The 21,631-nt window shown below is 36.5% G+C and overlaps 1 protein-coding gene across 1 annotated transcript in view; it reads left to right on the top strand.

Moving 5' to 3' along the window:
- The window catches only part of SV2C (synaptic vesicle glycoprotein 2C), a 114,897-nt gene extending 96,089 nt beyond the window's left edge, over nucleotides 1-18,808 (top strand). The window contains exon 13 of the mRNA XM_032676036.1: nucleotides 9,936-18,808. Within this exon, the coding sequence (XP_032531927.1) occupies nucleotides 9,936-10,119 (184 nt within the window). The 3' untranslated portion in view covers nucleotides 10,120-18,808. The remainder of the gene's footprint in view (nucleotides 1-9,935) is intronic.
- The last annotated feature ends 2,823 nt before the right edge of the window (nucleotides 18,809-21,631 follow it).

Genomic DNA, 21,631 nt, shown 5'->3' with positions numbered 1-21,631 from the left:
GATCACATATGAGCTTTACTCGTGATGTTTTGGGTGGAACAAATAAATAATTTTTCTTATGAAAAACAAGTGGGGAAAATGACATTTTTTGAGATATTTGGTATGTATTTTGCATCAAATATCACCTAATCAGAAAAATACCACAAATGTAGTTTTACATGAAAAAAGAAGGTCTAACTGCTACTCTCACTTAAAACAAAGCTAATGAGTAGTATTTCTGAAAAAGATAATGGAGTATTTCTGGGTTTCCCCCAGTTCAACTGGCTATGATGTAGTTGGTCCAAACCACCAATATAACTGCATTTGTCTGTTGACTATGAAATGGTGTGACTCATAAATAAAAATCACTGACTGAACCATCATAATCTGCTAATCAGTCTGCTATGAATTTGTATGCAGGGCTGCTAGAAGTGTGCATACTCAGCATTAAGTGGGCACAAAATTGTCTCAGACACTGCTTTTGACTCTTCAGGACTTTCGGAGGAAGTTTCAGGACAATGTTCATGTCCTGAAAGCATTGCTGCTAGATAACATGGGTTGTTTTTGGTTTTTTTTCAGATATAGGGTACTTATTAATCTTGATTTTATGTCACTTAATGGACCGAAGGAAGAACTGTTGAGTCATATTCTGTTGTATGAGAATATAAAAATGTAAAAGCTGCATTATCTTGAATAGACTGGGATATTTCTCCTCTCTGAACTCCCTCGAAAAAATTTAATGGAAAATTGCCCAGATTCCTGTCAAGGGACAGTCTGTCCTTTCTCCTGTTGCAGTGCTGCTTGTTATGTCATTTATTGGAAGTTTCCAATGCAGTGAAAAATACTTCTATTTTATAAATGTATGATGCCTTACTGGCAAAATTTTTACTGGTAAAATTTTTGGAAAGAGGTGCAACTGGCTTTAGTATTGTCTGTCAGGAGAGGAAAAGTGTAGACTGGCTTCTCTGTTTTCTTTTCATTGGCATTTTAAAAATACATACTCCTTCAAACAAGAAATCGATGTCCACAGTTGTGATTATGTCGCATAGCAATTCTGTGCTACTTATGAATTCCAAGCACTAAGTTTTAGTATTAAGTGCTAATTTTTATTTACACCTCAGAAAATTTTTCTTCTAGCAAGATTTATTTCATCATCCAAAATCTATGACATAATTCCAATAAATATCCTATAGAAATAGCTGTCTTTTTGGTATTCCTGAATGTAGAGGCCACATATATTTTCTTAAAATGAAATCAACAAAAATAATTGGAAAAGCTACTGGTGTTAATGGAAGGAAGAAATTCATCATTACTAGGAATGATAAAAAGAGTGTAATTGATATCTATCTCTCTATATATATCTGTACAGATGTTAAGGCATCTGTATTTGTAGCTAGTGCTTGTTTTTAATAGTTTCTGCTAGCTTTGGGATTGTAGCAAGTTCTTACCCATTTTTTGCTTTTTAAAAACCTTGTGTATCCAGGAATAACTGCCTGGAATTCCCCCTCAGAAACTTACTTAAAGCTGAGTTGTTGAGTCTTTTTGGCAACAGGTCAGAGAGAAAACTTGTCTCCTTGTATTATCAATACAAAAAGACCAATAGGCCAAATCTACCTGTGTCAGGAAAGACCTCGTTGACATGTACTGTAGATTTGACTTTTTTCCAAAATTTCCGAAAGTGATGGAACCATGACTACTAGTTTTTGCCAGCAGGGTTATAAGTAAACAACCAGTTCTAGACAGATTTTTTTTAGACTGGAGCAAAGCTACTTCAGGTTTTGTACAACAATTTGAAAATCAGTGCCTTCAGGGACTCAAATAACTTGCTTGCTAGAATTTTTTCTCTGGTATTTTTTTATCCAGACCAGCACTGCCCGCCTCTGGTGGTCCTGTCCTTCCTTCTCAGACTCCTCTAATCTGCACAGCTGGGCAAAGCTTGCCAGAGTTTGATGGGAATTTCCAGCTTCTGCAAGTAACTATAGGGCTCAACAGCCTTTCCAGACATATATAATGCACAAAGCTGCCTGATCTGTTTTTGCATATGAAGTCCTTCATACTTAAGATTATGTCCTCTTTCACTACAAAGCCACATTCAGACTGAATCTGGTCCCGAAACTAGCTTTCAGTTTCCCCTGTAAAAGCAATCTAGGCACAAAATCTTTGCTCGTTCTCCCACTGTTTTACATTTTTTTCTTACTCCCAGTTAGTGAAATGACCACAAACAAGCAGCAAAGGGCAGCTGGAGGTTGGGCTGGAAGCAAAGTGGGTGGTAAGAGGCCAGTTCAGGCTACTGTGCAGAAGAGACCAGGCTGGGTAGCCCCTTCTTTTCCTCCTGAGTGACTCCTCTTGGATACCAGCCAGTTGCTGAATTGCTGGGGCTTTGCTGGTGTTGTGCAGTGTAATACAAGAGGTGTTTCATAAATTGTACTCTAGGTTATTTAGGGATCATACTGGATTTCTGCCAGGTATAAGTGTGGTGAGTACTTTGACAATGTATAGTCTATGTGATACAGGGCACATATTTTAATTTCTTCCTCATTAACTGCCTACAAGCAGAGTTAAGTTAGCTTCAAAATCTTAACAGGTTGGGTCTCTGTATGAATTCACACTCATCTTCATATTTATATTTTAGATCACTAATGTGTGGAAATGAAGTAATCATGTAGTGTATTCTACTTTCTTATGAGTAGTTTTATACTTCATGCCAGTATAACTTAGTTTGTCCCTTCGTGTTCTTCGTAAAATCTTGATTGGTTTGTACAAGTGCTAACATAAGAGATGTTTGAGGCTATGTAGATTTCAAATGGTTGTTGGGTAGATGACAAAGTTGTTATAAAATGGGAAATTATGTTACTAATGCTAGTCAGAGGTAGGTTTCTGTATTCCAGATGGCACACATGGAACAGTGAATAATGGCTGACAATATAATACTATTTTTTAAACCTTTCAATACACAATTTTTAAAGAATACTCATGATGACTAAGTATAAACTAGCTGATTTCCAGTAAGAAAGTAAATTAACCCAGCTCGACAACGTAAAGGCTTGTATTTTGTCTCATCTTTTGTCTTGTCTTTTACCTTATCTTCTTTAAGGGCTCTGCTGTTCTGGACTAGGTAGCAGGTTCTGAAGTCTTTGGTCAGTCATAAAGGCCTCTTAAAAGCCAAACCAAACTATTCTGCAGACTTGGAAGCACTGCTCTGAAGCAGCAGTGTTCACAATATCTTGTGAACATTTTTGGGTGCTCCCAAAATGATTTCCTAATTTTTTTTATAAACTTCCCGTATTTTCCAAATACTGTTTTGAAAGCAGATGATGTAGAAATTGAGGCATCAAGGAAAATGTTATTGTTAAAAGTGACTTTAGTACTGTGCATAAGGCGAGAGGAAAACTATAGATTGGGGTGTGTGGTACGAACAATTCCAGTCACTGAGCATTTTAGAAGAGGGAATGGGTGAAAGTATAACTTCCACTACAGGATACAAGTGCCTAGCACTTTGGTGACATAAACCTGAAGGTGCTAAGCTGAGTACCCAGAAAATGTAAAATACATGCTTATGACAATTCAGTTAGCTTTAAGTGACTTGCATCATATGTGAATTCTGTGGCAGGAGTAGGGATTTTATCCTTTCTCCTGACAGCACTCAAATTACCTTAACCATGAAACTGCTTTCTCATGTTGCAGTAGTCCCCAACCTTATTCAGAGAGCACCTTCCAACTTCTGCAGCAGACGAGGAAAACCAAATTTCCTTTACTACCTTTATATTTTACCCTCAAGCTCTCTTTGTTCTCTGCATTGGTAGAGTGATGTGGAAAAAAATATTGTGTGATGAAGTAATTAGGGCTTGGGTTGTAATGTGTGTACCTAAGGGGCCTGCAATAACATTGCACAGTTTCCTAGCTCTGCCTGTAATATAAATATGAATGGAAGAGAGTTAAAGTTCTCAGAAGAAGGAACATTAGGATATTTTTATGACTTCAAAATGCAATTGTTGCTTTCACATAAACGATATGTATCTTCTGGTGAACTAACTTGGGAAACACCAACTGTATAAACCAGGATTCTCATTAGGGAGTTCATACAATAAATAACCAAAACCTAAATAGAAAGTGGAATAGTAATAGATCATCTCCCACAGAGTAAATCAAGGTCAGATTGCATCAGATAACCATCAATTCATCATTTTACTACAGCTGCCAGACATCTGGGTTTGAATCTTGTCCAGGAACATTTAGAAGTCAAGGTGTGCTATAAAATGAAGTCATCCTGTTTTGCCTTTTTTTACTACCTCTGAAAAAAGTTTACAAGTGTTTGTTATAATTAAGAAATAAGTCTCCTCTCTTCAGTTCGTTATATTTAATTGTTTCACTACTTCTTGATACCTGAGAATCTATTCCCGGAATAATAAATATTATTCACAGGGTCCAGTTTTGTATTGTTGTGGCTGTCAGAAGAGTCATAACAGCAGTCATCAACTTACAGTAGATTTCCTGACAGCTATTTTCTACTGCCATCCTGTGGATGTAGTTCAACTGCATTTTGCTGAAATTTCATGATAATGTTTTTAAGGCATGGCATGCCAAAACTACACAATGCTTCAGGCAGTAGTCCAAGGTAGGAGGGCAAATTCCACAGTATTACTTGTACACTAACCACTATAAGTTACGATAAGCATTTTTGTACTCTTTTTTTAAAAGAATATGAAATATCTGGAAATATATAGAAACTTGTCCACAGAACATTCTGAAACTCTTTTTAATACTTTACATATTATCAACTCTAACAAAAGTGATATTCAAATGTTTTCTTGTAACTTGTTGGATAGGCTCAACATTAGCTCTGGCAAGAAAGTTAATGGATATGTTTGCTACACATTCAGTAGCGCTCTACTGCAGGACAATGAAGTTTTTGGTACTCTATCAGCAATGGAAAAGCGGATCTGAACTGTTTTATGTAGAAATATAAGCACCTGGTCTAAGAAGCATATGTGGCAATCAGGAAACAAGCTCTTTTAATCTAAAGTCTTGGATAATTCCTCTATTTTTAACTATTTGGACTCTTGTTTTTGTGTGGGGCTTGGGTGAAAGGAAGCTAAGCATTTTTCTTTGTCACAGCTTTCTCAGCGGCAAAAGTAAAATAGACTGGGGAAAATTCCTTTTCAGTAACATCCAGCTTTCTTTCAGCTCTGATGTTTTTATAAAAGACTTCTACATTTTTCTCCTACCAATACTAAAATCTGTACCTGTTTTTTTTTTTGTTTGGTTTGGTTTTTTTGTTTGTTTGTTTGTCTTTGTTTTTTAAGACAATCTCAAATTGATTCACTAGCACTTTCTTCTTTATGTTCCTGAAGGGTTTAAGGGCATTTTCTTGCTGGACAAGGGATTCTTGCCATGAATCTCCCTTGAATAGTAATAATGACTACTCATGGAGTCAAAATGACATTTTTGTGTAAGTGTTTGCCCAGTAACTGATCAACAGAAAGAAAATTGGTATATATACAAATAGCCCTACGCTCTTGGAATTTTTCATTTAATTGGTCCATGATGCTGAGATGACACATCACATATCTTTGATCATTTGCAGACACTCTAACACTTTCATGAAACATTGTAGCGGAGACTGTACTAATGCTGCAAGAGACGACTATGGCCATACATGTGTGTGATATTACAGCATGTTTATTTTCTGACTATTTTTACTCCACTGGATTGAGTAGAACAATTATAGAGGCATAAATTAATAAAGATTTTAACCAATTTGAATCATGAATACTGTTCTAAGAAAGATGTTTAAACAACCAAGGAGCTTGAATTTGCTATCCCTAGAACTCAACAACTGCTTGAACACTTTGTTCTGACTACAAGTACACAACAAGTTCACATTCAAACACAGTATTAAAATTGAAGGGTATGAAGGTTGAACAGTGATAGTGCTTTTCAGGTACAGGTTGTAACAACTTTTATTTAAGCCTGTAAAAATCTTATTGTTCACGCCAACAATGTGCTTATTTTAGGCAAAAGGACATGCCTGAAATATGCCTAAAGATTAAAATATTGAACTTCTGCTGGTTTCATTTTGTATCATCAGGACAGCCAAGAGCAATAAAAATGGGTTTATTTTGACTTACTTATATTTGTTTATAGTTTGATAGCACTAATGGGACTAGACTGATAATGACCCCTTCCAACTGGCAAAATTCTGTAAGACCATTTTACAAACAGAAGTGTTTTTTCAGTTCCAAAAAATTACCTTAATTTTGCTCAGACACAAAAGGTATTGAGCAAATATTATACAAAATTACTTTAAGCTTTAATAAGGTAATCTTGGGTATATAATCCATAATAGATCTAAAGCACAGGGGCATCTGTAGAGCCCAGCACATGAAAAAATATGGTTCAAATTGCTCAGAAAATTATATTCAGACCCTTGTTATAACTAGTTGCTATAGGCAGCTAACATCTGTGAAACAGCTTACCTTTGTAAGGTAGTATAAAAAAACACTAAATATAAGTAAAGCATCCCCATATGTTTTGTGCTATTGCTTTTCCAAAGATTTCCTGCCTGTATCTATCCAAATTTGCTTTAGCTGGATCTATATATTCTTTGGGGAGTTCTGGTGTCTCTCTGAATATACTGAGGCTGCTGACAACCAGGTGTCTAATTTCTCTATGTGATCACGGTTAGGGTTTTTTTCCTGTTACCGTTATTTGGGGGCAAGTTTGATTTTACATCAGCACTGGCAACTGAAGAAGTCATATTTACATGTGTAGACACAAATCACAACCAGTCACCACCATAAGTTTTGAAATACTTTCTGTGCATAAATGAATCTGAAATTAGAACCATTCTGACTCTTTTCTTGTTCTTTCCCTGGCTTCTTCAGAATAGCTGCAATCTGTTGGTATCCTATCACATAAATCTGGTTTTCCAGTCCAGTTGTGTTCTCTTTAACCTCTTTCTACCTGCTTATGATACAGTCTATTTTAAAACAGTCTTTCCTCTTCATGATCGTCCTTCCCACCTGCATGCTCTGTGCAGCCCTTCAGAAGGACCTCAACAGGTTGGAGAGATGGGCAGAAGAACAGGCTGAAATTCAACAGAGCCAAATGTAGGGTCCCACACCTGGGAAGAATAACCTCCTGTACCAGTACAGGTGCAACCTGCTGGACTAGGATGACCCTGCATAAGCAGGGAAGTTGAACCGGATGACCCACTGTGATCCCTTTCAGCCTTATTCCGTCTGTGAGCCCTATAAGATGTGTCAGTCTGGAGTTCCTTCCCCCTCGGTAGCTACCCACTATCCTGCATCAGCTTCCTCCAGATATTCTGGGCTTTATCTGCCCTTGTAGTGCAATTGTTTCTGCACCAGAGTTTTGATTGTTTTCTCATAGGCTTTGGAAGATTATTCCAGTAGGGTGGCTCTTCGCTGCTTCCTTCAATGTATCTCACGCTCCTCCTTCAGACCAATTCCTCAAAGGGCGTGCATAAAATGGGCAAGTTTTAACTTGCTCATTCCTCCTCTGAGGAAGATATTTGCAAGAAGGTGCTGCAAATGTTTCTCTGTCAGAAATCTTCACAAGCAGCCCTTCCAAAATTTCCTCATCTGCTGCTCTCTCTGGCAGCCCTCAGGGGTCTGGACTGTTGGGGGGCAGAACACGTCATTTTCATATTTATTATCCAGAAGATGTGCATGTTTAGCTTTTATTAGCACTAGGTATTCTGTAAAAGTACTGCAGGTTCAATCAAATTGAAAAGTGAGGGCTTTGAACATTCAGGAGGCATATCTGAGTCTCTTCTGTTTGGTTTTTTCCAAAGTTTTCTGAGTTGTTTCTGCTCTGCCATTGCAGTGACCCATCTCTTCCTCCTTAGATATCATCAACACTTATTGTCTTGCAACATCTGGATGGATGCCATGTGTTACACAATGAGGAATGGTGCTTATTTCAGAAAAATTAGTAATTTCTTTGCTAAATATGAGGTATTTTAGAGAGATTAACATAGTGATGTGGATTGCAAGAAACATATTGCCAAACTAATAATAAATATATTAGGATTATAATCACTCAGTAAAAAATAGTAACTTGTGTTTTGTCCCAGATTGGGAAAAGGCATATAATACACAGAGCTTACACTGGAACATCTGATTTTACTTTCATAAGGTTTTAGGCAAGTGGGGTGACTTTAGCCTGCGACATACTGGAAAAAAAAAAACATTTTGAAGGTGTATTAATTAGTCTGTTCCATGTCTTAATTCTGTTCTGCAGACATCCTTATAACTGATTTAAGAATTTAGCAATAGAAGTACCATAATTGCAAATTTGACCCTGTGGGTTAACTAGAGCTATGTTTCTTAGAACAGCTACAGTGATTTAGAAATATACCGGAAGGATCTAGACCTACTCACATCATTCTTTTGATGCAGGATCCTTAAATATACCAAATATTCTGAAGCACAGTATTCCAGACAGGGCTTGGTTAGCGCTGAGAACCCCTCTACCCCAGTCAGCTGTACTAGAGAGAAGCTTTTACCTCTCTCCTATTATTTGGCTTGGAAGTAGGACACCAAAGGGCCTAACTGATCAACACTATTGAGATCCAGATTTGCCAAAGAGCAGAGGAGATGAACTCTGACACTCTGGGCTGTGGCCCTGTCCATGAGTTTATTGAGACAGAGGATCTCTTCTCCCTTCTTATCATAGTTTTCTGTTTTCAAAATCAAAAAACAGTTCTGTGAAGAGCACTGAGAGATAATGTCCTTGCTCTCAGCTGGGATCAAGTCTGCTTGCTTCAAATTGATTCTCTGGGCTGCTCTTCAGGAGCTCCAGTAGAAGTTTTTCAAGCTTCCTAGAAATTCAGTGTACCTCTGAGCATAAGACTTCTTCCCTTCCCTCACATGTACCTCAGTAGAATCTTTTTAGTCAGTCAGACCACTACCATTTCTGTTAATACCTTCAGTTTAGACTAGGGCCTTTTAATCACAGTACAAGAAAGAAACATTTTTTTCTGAAAATTAGAACATCTGTCTTCCTCATTTTTATTATTTTTTTCCACAGCAAACACAGTGTGAGCTCTACACAGTCCTTCTCTCTTTCATTTCTAAGAGATTTGAGAAGTGTTAGAGATTCTACTATCATATGGGTATTTTTGTTAGGACACTTTTGGAAGAGGAAGTTTATTCCTGCATCTATGAATCATATGGTCATGTCAAAACACAATTTATGAAAATGATAGCAATTTGCACAATACACCTGTGCATGGGCCACCAAACAATTAGAACATTTTATTTCATACTACTATAATCACACCACTGCAAATGCAAGAACCCACCTGAATTGCTTGTGTCATACTTTGTGTTGGCAATCTATTTCCTTTCCCTTTCCTCAAAGTTTCTCAGATAACTCTTTTGCAGCAAACAGGTTTTTATATGCCCTATCTTCTTTACCTCTAAGAGGTAAACATCCATTACTATTGGAGGTCTCATTAGCCTTTTGAAAAAGCATTGATTTAACATGTGTACCATTTGTAAGAAATTCATTTTTATTTTTTGTTTTTATTAAAGGTGATCATCCCTTAATTCTGATTACTTCTTTCCCAGATCCCCAAGCCGTTCTCTTTTGAGAGCTGCTTGACACGTCCATTCTCTCCTAATCCAGCCTTTTAACTCTTACTGAATTTCCATTTGCAAGTCCCGTGTTCTACTCTAGAGCTGCAAACTCACCCATTCTGTCATTAGTTTCACATTTTGGTCCCTGAGGCAGCAAAATGAGTTTGCCTCAACCAAGTACTGTAGCAGCTGAGCTTTGATTTCACATTATAAATACAAGCACAGAATCATTATTGGCATAGACTGTGTGTAAGATATTGGGGCTGTACTGATTTGTTCCCACTGAGGATTTGTCTCAAAGGCTTTACTCTTTCACCCATTTCTAAAATTTTCTTCTGTTTTCTCTTCTAGGGCAACAGGCTTTGGCTTTTTGAATGCACTATGCAAAGCTGCAGCTGTACTTGGAAACCTAATATTTGGTTCCCTTGTTGGTATCACCAAAGCAATCCCTATTCTCCTTGCTTCTACTGTTCTGGTATGTGGAGGTCTGGTAGGACTTCGGCTTCCTGATACAAGAACACAGGTGTTGATGTAAATGGGAAAAATGGGAAAAACATTTACTATTTATTTCCTTCTTTGTACAAATGTCAACTCTCCTGACCAATGGTGCAAAGGCTTCAGATTCTCAACACAGAGTACAGTGCTCAAATGTCAGAAATCAAACTCAAAAGATACTTTGGAGTAGCAGAGATTTAGAAACCTCTGTATGAAAATTTAAATTTCACTTTTGTTTGCTTGCATACATTAATGTTCAAAACCATTTAACTTCAAACTGCAAAGCTACCTCTTAAAACAGTTTCGGTGACATATCCATGAAGGTAAAAAATATACTGATTACCAGATATTTAAAATGAAAGCAGTCACATTGTTTAAAAATCACATGCTAAATTTGGCCATGGCATTGTGAGCTTTTGTAATATACAGATGTGCAAGTCAATTACTTAGCAGTATTGGTGCAGAGAATGTTAATGTATCAATGCATGCAGCATTTATCAGGAAACTCTACAGATCGCATCAGTACTGAGAACACTGATCTTCTGCAGCTGTGCTTAGGTGGTAAAAACTTGTGGCAACAGTTCTTGGTAAACATTTTTAGGCAGTTTCAATCTAAAGTAAAGATTACCAACTACACCGCGTGTTGGCTGAGGAGAAGGCAACAACTACTACAGGGAATTTAAAAGTCCATATGCATTAAAGAGAATAACAAAATGAACATTTTCACTCTTCACTGCTGATCCTTCAGAAAAATTTTGCTTTATTCTCACTTGTGGCATCTGGAATATTTTTTCCATTTTAAAACTGTGAATTAATGCAAATATTTTTGTTGTTTGAAGTATGAATAAAGGAAGAATCAGGCCAGTGAACTACACGGTAAGTAAGATACTTTTAGAGGTTTGTTTGGTATTTATATATATAAACAACTTCATATTTTCATAGTTTATACACTTATTTATATAATAATTTTCTCAGCTAATTTTAAATAGTTCTAGAGAGGTCTCACCATTTAATACTTTCATTTGTCTCTCTGAAAGGCCATTAAGAAAGAAACCATGACAAGGCTGCAGAGAGTGGTAATGTTTTTATTAGACCAAGAGCATGGATGGAGTGTAAATGGCAGTAAATCTATTCCTTCTGTGCTGTGGACTGTTATGGATTACCGTAAAGTTCCCCATCAGTCTTAATGCTATATAAAAGGTTATGGAATCTATTTAAAATGTTAGCATTAAAAATTTAATACATATGCATTGATATAAAGTTATCAAAGAGGCAGATCTTCTAATGACAGAAACTGGCCTTGCTTTCAGTAGAGCTAAGATAACTTGTAGTAGCTGATGAACTAGCTGCAGTTTCAAGTGTCAAATAACAAATTTTCTTTACAACATACAGAAAAAATTATCAGTATTTTTTTCTAATTATGTTTGACAACAATTATTAGCTATATGAATTGTTGCCAAAGAAATTGGCTTTCAGATAATGTCATTGTGTCGTAAGAAAGATTTTTTTTCATTAATTTTTCCTTTGCTATTACATGTGAACTTAGATTTGGGTACTAGTATCTATCACTGCATTCTGTATCAGTCATTGTCATATTAAAAGACTCAGTAAAAGACTACATAAAAAGATCGCTCAATACATTTAAAGTTCACTGTTTAATCTACTGATTTTAGAAGTGACAGTTACTAACAAATGCCTGTGCTATGTATTGTAGTACAAAAAATATTAGCCCAAGATGTGGTTTTCTGCTATTACATTAGAAAAGTGTCAGAATTAAAAAAGCATGAGTATGAAAAACTAGGGGGCATTATTTTGATGGTGATAATTTAAATATGTTACAGTAAGAAAAAAAATTAGAAAGTGTATTTATTTTGAAATATTAACAGTCAAGATATCTGAGATGAAATATTTTATGTTTAAATCTGACTTAAACATGTCTTTTAAATTTCTAGACTATGCTAATAAAGGAGGAAGATTAATTTTTTACTAAATTCTAGGATAAGAACAAAATCCTGGTTTCATTTTTACGTCTACAGCTTTTGTCCACTAGTCATAGCCTTAATGTTATTTCAAGGCTGTTTTCTGCAATGAGTATTGTATTTGAGCCCTATTTCTCTGTACCATTCATTAGTAACACATGTTCACGTCCTTGTACTTACTGCCTAAGTTATTTTGAAATCTGAAGCCTCTGTACATATTTGGAGTAAACATTAAAAGCAATGGTAAAATATTGCATTATGTTTCTATGCACTGTCCTCTTGCAGTAGTATATTCTGCCCATCTCTGCGTGTAATTACCAAAAACATTCAGATACGCTTCATACTACCTGACCAGCTTGGAGGAAATGGGCCATAGGAAAATAAGATTCAGCTTTTGAGGGCTGTCGTTCAAATTTAACTCTCTAAAATCTCATTACATGTAAAACAATGTCGATTTCAACGCTAGTTCTTATTCTAAATCCTGACAATGTCATGAGTATGTGGTTAAGTCTGGATGAAATGTAATATAGCAATAACAGAATTAGTAAATGTTAAAAAATTCAGGATTATGGAGACCTTGTATAGTCCAGAATTAAGTGAATGTTCTAAGGTAGGGGTAAAAAAAGAATAATAGTGGGTAGGAGTTGGGAGAAAAAGTAAATGGAAGAGATGAACAAATTAAAAAATCCACCAACATTTCCAACATATGAAACAAAACGTAAAGTTAGAATTTCCCTAGGTGATGAGCTAATTGGGTCAACAGATTTGAACTAGTATGCAAGCCAGGATCAAAGTTGTTTGAACAACCAACAGTTTTTGCTTGAGTGCAGTAAAGATTCATCTCACAAAGACAAAAGAAGTGACTACAACTTCATGCTACAAATGACTTGGTGAGATAGGTGCAATCCACAAACTTGATCAGAAATCCTTAATTTATGGAGATCTGGACACAAATAGTACTCACATTATAAACAAAAGTAATTTGACCAATCTTTAGTGAATCTGTCTTTTTTTGCAGCCTCACAAGCAATCTCAGGTAATAAATACTGGATGGTAGGAATGGCACTCCCTTTCTATGTCTATTCACTTATGTCTGAAACAAAGAATCACTTAGTGCCCTGTTTATATCCCTTATACACCAGAGAAAATCAAACTTGATAACATTTGTACGTTACAGATATAAAACAAATGTAATCAGAACTACTTATTTATCTGCTAACTGGAAATTCCTGTCAGTCTAAATTGAAGTAGGATATAGCATCTAGCGTTATCCTATACAGATGAAAACTCATCCCAACAGCAGCAATGACAAAAAGTACAATGGCCCCTGAAAACAGAAAAGACTGACAGTATTTAGAATGCTATTAACTACGACGATCAACTATTTTGAAATTTGAAAACTGTCCATGAAAGAGACCACATGTTTTCATTTTTGGCAAAGAAATTTTGTTTGAATTAGTTTTACTCCTTACAGGTTGTGTAACAGTAGAGTTTGACTTAGCAAACTCTTATTTCTTGAAAGCATCTTATCCATTATGTTTGTATGTTTTAACCAGGTTGGCAATATCCGTGTTAGCACCTTGTTGCTTAGAAGCATGTGCTACAACATTTGGTGTGCATTGCATTGACTGCTGAGTGCAAGCTTCTAGCAAGGGAACCAAGAGTAGATGTAAATGGTGGAGTGCTGAAGAGGATTGATAATGAATGATGTATTGGAAAACCTTCCTCCCTATGCATGATTTTAAGCAGTCCCCTTACAGAGTTGTGTACAACACGGCTTGGACACTGGTGAAAAAGGGTTAGCCTTCCTACCTGATGGCTCCTGTAGTCTACTCCTCCTTTATCATCTTGGGAAAGAGGGGCAAAGTTAAGATTGCTAGCTCAAGCTCTGCTCACTTTCTCTTCATGCCATTCCATTTTTTCCATCCCAAATTACTTTTCTTACTAGACGACCAATCTTAATGTAAATCAAAACTCCTTCTGTTCTCACCAGCTTCTGACTTCCTAGTAACATTTGGTAAGAAGTTTTGCCACATATCTTTTGCAATTTGGCCATACCTTTTTAAAACAATATGGAAAGCAACCACAGAAGTCCTTCTGTGAATACTATCCTTTTGAGGCAGACAGATCCCTACGTATCCAGAAGGCTGACCTAATACAAGGAGAGGTATCCTCTCAGAATGGCCCCTGTTGGGGTCCTGCTGTGGGTACAGATATGGGGGAATCTTATTGTCTGTGCACCTAGCTCAGCCCCATTTGGAGGAAATAATATTCTGTATCCTTTTTTTCTTTTCCTACCACTATGGAGCCTTGTCTTCATCTAACTACTCCTGAGACACAACTGCTGATTCCAATTCTCAGCAATGTAATATAGTCCTCAGCCCCTCAAATGGACAGCTTCTGTGTGCTGGGCTTTAGCTCTCTTCCCCATTGTGAGTGTTAAATTAATCCTTATTAGTCAGAGAAAGATGTTTACATCCAGTCACACCTCTTTACCTAAACAAGATGATATCATGCTAATACAATGAACAGGCCATGTTTCCTGTTTAATAACCTGGAAATGCAATTGAAATTTCAATCACAATGTTAAAAATGAATCCTTGCACTCAGGGGGTCAAAGACACAAGAAGTGAAAACAGAAATACTCTACTTCCTCTGGTGTTTTGAAAGAAAACACATGTTCAGTAAGCATATTGCTGAAGAAAACATGTCTGAGAAACTGCTTTTCCTCTATATTTCCTGCCTTCTTGTTCATTAAACTTACTGCAAAATATTAGGTATTTACCTGCATTAGTACTTTCCAATGCTGCTAGTCCAGGAAATGCAGTATGAAAATACAGACTTTTGCCTGTAGTTTTAAGGTAAGCCAGGGATCGGGCAATCATGTGGAATTAGAAAAGACATGTTAGCCAGAAAATCTGGAACTCAGTTCAAAACTTGAATTAAATAAAATGCATCAGTTTATAATGCTCCTTGCAGATCTCCCTTACCTTCACTTAAACTCACACAGTCTACAATCAGACCATGTGCTGAAGTTAGCCTCATTTGCTTTCTTCTAATGTCAGTAATTTTAACCAAGTGTTGCAAAATATTTTCGGATACACTATCATCATCTGCATTTTTTATTTTTTTTTTTTTTTGTAGTGGTAAATTCACTACTTCTTCCTGTAAAGACTTCTTCCTGTAAATTCACTACTTCTTCAACATTTAGTCCTATTCTAGATGTATAAGATTGCTACATAGAACTCCGTCCACATTCAGGACTTGTCTTTGATGCAGTGACTTAGCATGTCAAAAACAGGAAAAAGACAAATTGGGCCTGATTGATTTACTTTTCTTATTTAATAATATGTTGAATTATCTACAAAGATGCTAGCCTATAATACATAACTCTGCTTTCTAGTTTGAGTACATCCCGTGCAACTAAAAATGAATAAAGCAGTAATTTTTGGCAGTCTTTTCCCACAAGATACATACAGTCTACATTTACTAGGACCAAAATGCTTAGGGAAAAATACAGTGCAATTGCTTTATGGGATAAACAATCTAACTTGCTTGACAAAAATCTAGAACATGTTGCTCACTTCTGATTAGTACACAGTTCAATAACAAAAGATTTGAGAATACTTAACAGCAAAAATATTTGGATGACGATGACCTGACACAAAAGTATTGTTCTTTCCACTCAGGCTATTCATGAATGCACCTTTTAATGCCATGTAACCAAGAAGATTTGTAGAGACCTTACCCCCACTCTGGCCATCAACACATCTGAGTTGTAACCACACACATCAGTCCACAAGTGAGAGAGAGAGAGAAAGAGAGCTGGCAGGCTGGCCTTCAGCACTCTCTTCACAGCAAGCCACCTAAGTTCATTTTGCTTGCATCCCAAGGATCTGCTTTTTTGCTTAGCTTCCTGCTTTCTAATTTTGGCATTCGGTTTTCACCAGTAGTCCTGACCAAACAATCTGAAACCAATTGCTGCTAAAGGACAGCACTCATAACTCACTGCAAGCACAGTACTCTGCAGGAGTCCAATGTCTTATATGTTGTTCCAGTTTCATTTGTTGTCTAGAGCTAGAGTTGTCAGCTAGCATTTCTGTCTTGCAATACTGCATGTATTCTTACCTATAAGACATATCTTATATCCTCTTAATGTCTACCTTGTAAATATATGCTTGTCCCCTCACTGACTGTGTGATAAAAGTAATTTTTGAATCTTACATAGGTTTGTCTTACCCAGTTAAAATATGATCCTTCAAAAGAAGAAGATCAGGAAAAATAATGAAATGGAATCAAATTAAATGCAAACCATGAAAAGTAAGAAATCAAGATGTAGCCTTCAATTACTTCTATTTTCTCAGATGTTTTCTTTAAATCCTAGCCTGCAGCTACAAAATATTGGATATTTTAAAGAAGTATTACACAGTTAGAGGTGAATACATATACAGATACACATGTGGGTAAGTATACACACATATGTACACAGTCACCTCTCTATAACACAGGTGGATGTAAGACTTAAAACCATGTTCTCATCTCATTCTATATGACAGATTTACTTTCTGCATTGTGCATTATGCTTTGAACAAAAATAACATCTTCTTGTGCAGAAACCTTTACTTAATCTTGCAAAATTGTTGGGATACCAAGATTCATCTCAACTGGCCATTAGCTTTCAGACATTGGAAGAGAATTCCTGAGATGGTCTGAAAAATGAGCTTTGACTTAGCTGTTGCCTTCCCCTGCCTGCCCAGCCCATCCTACTGCCCCGCCACACTGTGCCAAACAGCAAAACAGCATGCAAAGGCACTGGTTGTATTCCAGTGACTAGGAGACACAGCGCTCTCAGATACATAAACTCCTAAAAGCTATGACTTCTGTCTTATTCAACCGAAAGGCCTTCAAAATGGTCCATGGGGATATCAACATGCTAACTTCTGAGTAATGTATGAGAAAATGTCTGTGATTTCCTGTATTGTATGTTTTTCATTGTTTATATATACGTAGTTGCAGTCGTTCTAGTGATGTGGTTAAAAAATTATTTGCTGCTGTTCTTATCAGCAATCTTTGACCAGCCTGAAACAGAGCCATTGCCAGGGTGTCTTTCAATTAATGATTAACACCCATGAAGATCTTCTACAGTAATTAGTGCCATATAAAGTCATGGTGGCTACAATTCAAGCACATTCATTGTGAAAATATCAGCACATGCACACAGACCAATGATGGTGGAAAGAGCTCTTTCAAAAGCTCTGGCATCTGCTACATTGCTTCTTCCCTCTTTGCAGGATGCTCACTGTTTACAGTGTGCTTCCTTTGGTAGGGGACATGCATTCACGTTACAGAAGTAAGAAAGCAGAAGACAGGGTGTATTCCTTCTAAAGGAAGGAATGTATATTTGCTACAGAAAGGCCAACTCTATAATAAGATTAAAAACAAACAACCAAGCAGCTTGCTATTCTTTTTTATTCCCATTTGTTATATAAGTTGATAAGCTTAATACCAGTCTATACCAAACCTTTGGGAGGAGACTAAGAAAGGCTAGCAATGCTTATGTCATAGTACTTTTCAGAAGGTAGGAATTTACAAGGAGAAAATATATACTCAGTGTATGAGGCCATAGCATATAGATTTTAATTGTGATCATGAGCTAACAGTTTTAAGTAGAAAATTGTTATTCACATCTATAGTAGCAGTAGATAATATTAACTTCTATGTGGCAATGACGATTAACTTGTATCACATACTTGGCCTCAAATATATACAATATACATAATTAGGTATTTTTTTAAGTAGGCAGTTTCCACTGCAGTGTAATGTCATATATGCAGAAGTTGAGTATCAAGGATGAGGTACAGAAAGGTGAGTTTTTTGCCTTCACTGCATTTTACTGGCATTGTTAGGTTACTGATTTTGTTTGTTAGTGTTTTCTAATGCTAAGCAATAGGAGAAAAACGTGTATTCTTTCCTAGTTTTTTTGTGGTTATTTTCTGTTTGCAGTTTCCCCATCTAAACTTCCACTCAAATTTCCAACTGCTCTGAGTCAACTGGCAACACAATTTTTCAGTCTTCAGTATACAAACACACAGGTATATTAGTGTGCACATGTCAAGAAAATGATAACCATTTCTGACAGTCTCCATTTCTCGGTGCAAGGGAACATGTACATATTGTATATACGGGTAACAAGCTACTTTGAAGTTGAATTGTCATTTATACAGGGGAATTCGACTTCAGATCTGCTAATCTGCAGCAAGATCTTGGCAATGGTCCTGACCTCGCTCCTTCTTTCTTTGTTTCCTTTACTGCTCTGTGTGATCTCCTGTAAAGCAAGTTACAATCATCACTATTGTATATATGTGTTTGCATGTGTGTGCCTTGATAAATTCTCTCTTTCAGAGTTCTGAATTTTTCATTTCAAGTCCAGCTGGTACAATTGTGAACTCATCTTTCCAGTATCCTCCTCTTTGTCAGATTGCCAGCTTCCAAAATGTTTGACCAAGTGTTTTTAATTAAGTCCCCTGAGGAAAGCTGTCTGTATATTTGTGAAAGGGCATGCTCCGTGTAGGATGACTGTGTACAGTATAAATCTGTAAAATGTGGAAGTATTTATAAATTTATCTGCAAAATATTTATCATCTGTGTAACAAATGCAAAGTTATTTAGTGTACATCAGATTAATAAATGGGGATGATTTTTGGCTCTGCTATATTAAAATAAAGATTTGTTCTCTGCAACGAACACATACCAGGTGTGATGATAGCCAGAACATTGTTCTTCTCTATCCACAAAATACTATGCTACCCACCATACAAAACTCCAGTTGTTTTTCCTTGTAGCAGAGATTGAATATGCAGTAAAAGTAAACATGGACCAAGTTAATAAAATAAAATGAATTTACATGAGTGTTAAAAAAAAAGATAGAGTAAGAGTTCCTATAGTTGCAAGAGGCAGAGCTCTTTTGTTAACCATCTGGGATGCATATTTTCATGGTACATAACTACATAAAATGGGCACATGGCCTTTCACTATATAACTGTACTGCAGGAGTACATTATCACCCAAAGGGTCTAGTCTAACTCTATATAAAAAGCATCCTGCTGCAAAGTGTCATCATCCATGCATCTGAAAGGCCAATGGGAATGTATACAAAAAACTGTGGTTCCGTAAGAACTTAGTATTCACAGAAAAAAAAAACAAACAACAAACAAACCAGCCAACCAAACAAAAACCCACCACACACACAACCAATAAACAACACAGAAACTCCCAATCTGAAGCAGTACAGCAACAATATTAAGTTCATTACATTTGTGTACTAGGGATTTCTAAAAAGTGTCAACAGATCAAATATGGTAGCTTTAAAGTAACAAAAAAATGTTGAGTTATTTATATTCTGACATTTCCATGGCTGGATCAGAAATACATTTCCAAATATAGGTTATTCCAAACAGATGATGGACTAAACAAAGCACATGAGCCCCTTTAGCTGTGTCACCAACAGGGAAAAGTTAAGCTACATGTGAATTGAAGTGTTTTTTCAGTGTGTGCAAAGAGTACTGTCTGCAAAACCCAGTAATGAAGGACATACATGATTTTGTGATTGTTCTTTGGCAACTGGAGTTTTTTGTGGTACAGTATGGAAAAAAACCCTTTTATTTATTAAGTACTAATTCATATTTTAAGTCTCCTTAGATGTATATCCTCATCTATCTGCGTTTGAAGGGTGCACTGCTGTCATCCTTTAGTGGAGATGTGTCTTCTCATTTTGGGAAAAAATGCTGTTCTTATCTTGTACTGTTTTGTGCAGAAGATAGGACAATAATCCCAAAGGGACTGTGCGCAAAGATTGTCAGACAGTCTTCACAGCTACCTTTCAGAAACTTCACCTAATCTCTAGAAAACCTTCAGTAGCAGGGAATCTTGTTTTGGAGCACATCATCCTGCAGAAAAGGCCACTTTGCTTATAGGGCAGCATTCCTCCAAAAGAATTTTGGAAGAAGACATGTACACACTCCTGGCTGTAAAAACTATGCTATCAAAATGGCGATGCTTAATTCATAGCACTTTGTTTGTGTGTGTCTGTCTACATATTGTGCAAGGTGATACAAGTGCATACAGACTGAGGATGCAAATTTAAGAATGGGAGGCATTTTGTGTTATCAAAATGTCACCTGAGAACAGATGTTAAATTAGATCATGTGAATCATCCATATGCTTTGCTTTCCAATAGGATACTAGCTAGGCTATAATTAATATTTAATCCATAGCAATTGTAAAGTTACATAGGTGATGTATTTGGCTTATGTGAGATCAGTATCTAGTCTGAATACTCCCCATCCAATTTAGTCACCTCTGGAACTTTTTAATACACTTTACATTGGCAGCAGAGATAAGAAATGTTGGCTGAAAATTCCTCATAGACTTTCCTAAAAATACTAAGCTAAATTGAAAATCATACCATTCTCTATGTTTTCTGGTGTGACCATATGTAAATTTTTAAAGTATATAGGTTAATGCACTCTCTGCAGATGCATTTCACATCATGTTATTTCTGGTTCCCAGAGTGAACCTAACTGGTCTGATTAGGACTTCAGTAATGATTTTGTATTACTATAGCAGACTAAAGTTATATGTTCTAAAAGCTTGGGAAAAACAAATGCCTGAACAAACTACATCTGGATATGCCTATACTAATCAATCCAGGCAATGTTTCCACCTTTGAAAATGGGGAAACAAACCTGTGTCAGCCATATCAGATCTTGAGTAAACCCTGTTGCCCTTCAGAAAAGCCAGACTTTGGCATTTCTAGTCATAGAATGAGAAATTGTCAAAGTATTCGTCAAACACACTATTCAGTGCTGAAAAAGCAAGTATTTAAGAATCATTAGCTACAAGAACAAAGTGTAAAATACCTGCTGTAAAAACTTAAAACATTGTTTGGATATCCAAATAATTTGGCTGAATTTTGACAAATGCAGCCTAGGCCACAGGTCTGATCTTCATTCTCCCCTAGGCAAAGAGCACTTTAATTTAAAAAGTTTCATGATGATGTAGAGTTGGATTATTGCAGAACAACAGTGTTTTTCCTAGTGATTACAATAGATCTGAATTGGGCATTTTACAACAGGTTGTTTATAATGCATTTAATTGTGTTTTGTGCCCATACAGACTGCAGATAGTTAATCCCAGGACTCTCAGGAGGTTCCTGCCTTAAAATAAAAATGTTCTTCGCTCTGCGGTTAGACTGGACTTTACACAGACTAGAAATGACAAATCAGATAAAACTAAGAGTAATCCACCTTCTCAAGTGGAAGTGAAGCCAGCCATTGGTGGACTCTTATATTTTCTACATCATTTAGCTTTGAGTCTCTGTCCTTCCACATGCTCCCCCAAAGACCTCCTTGCAAACTACAAGTTCTGCCTACAAAGAGCATTGCAACATTGGTGGTAGAACTAGACTATCTGAAAGGCAATCCTCCTGGTATGTAAGATTACATATCAGTTAGGTTCATTTTTCCCAGATTTATTTCCCATTCAACAGTTCTGGACCCTTCATGAACTGCTGTC

Source organism: Chiroxiphia lanceolata, chromosome Z (assembly GCF_009829145.1).
Source record: "Chiroxiphia lanceolata isolate bChiLan1 chromosome Z, bChiLan1.pri, whole genome shotgun sequence".
NCBI classification, from domain to species: domain Eukaryota; kingdom Metazoa; phylum Chordata; class Aves; order Passeriformes; family Pipridae; genus Chiroxiphia; species Chiroxiphia lanceolata.
This window is presented reverse-complemented; position numbering and strand designations above follow the sequence as displayed.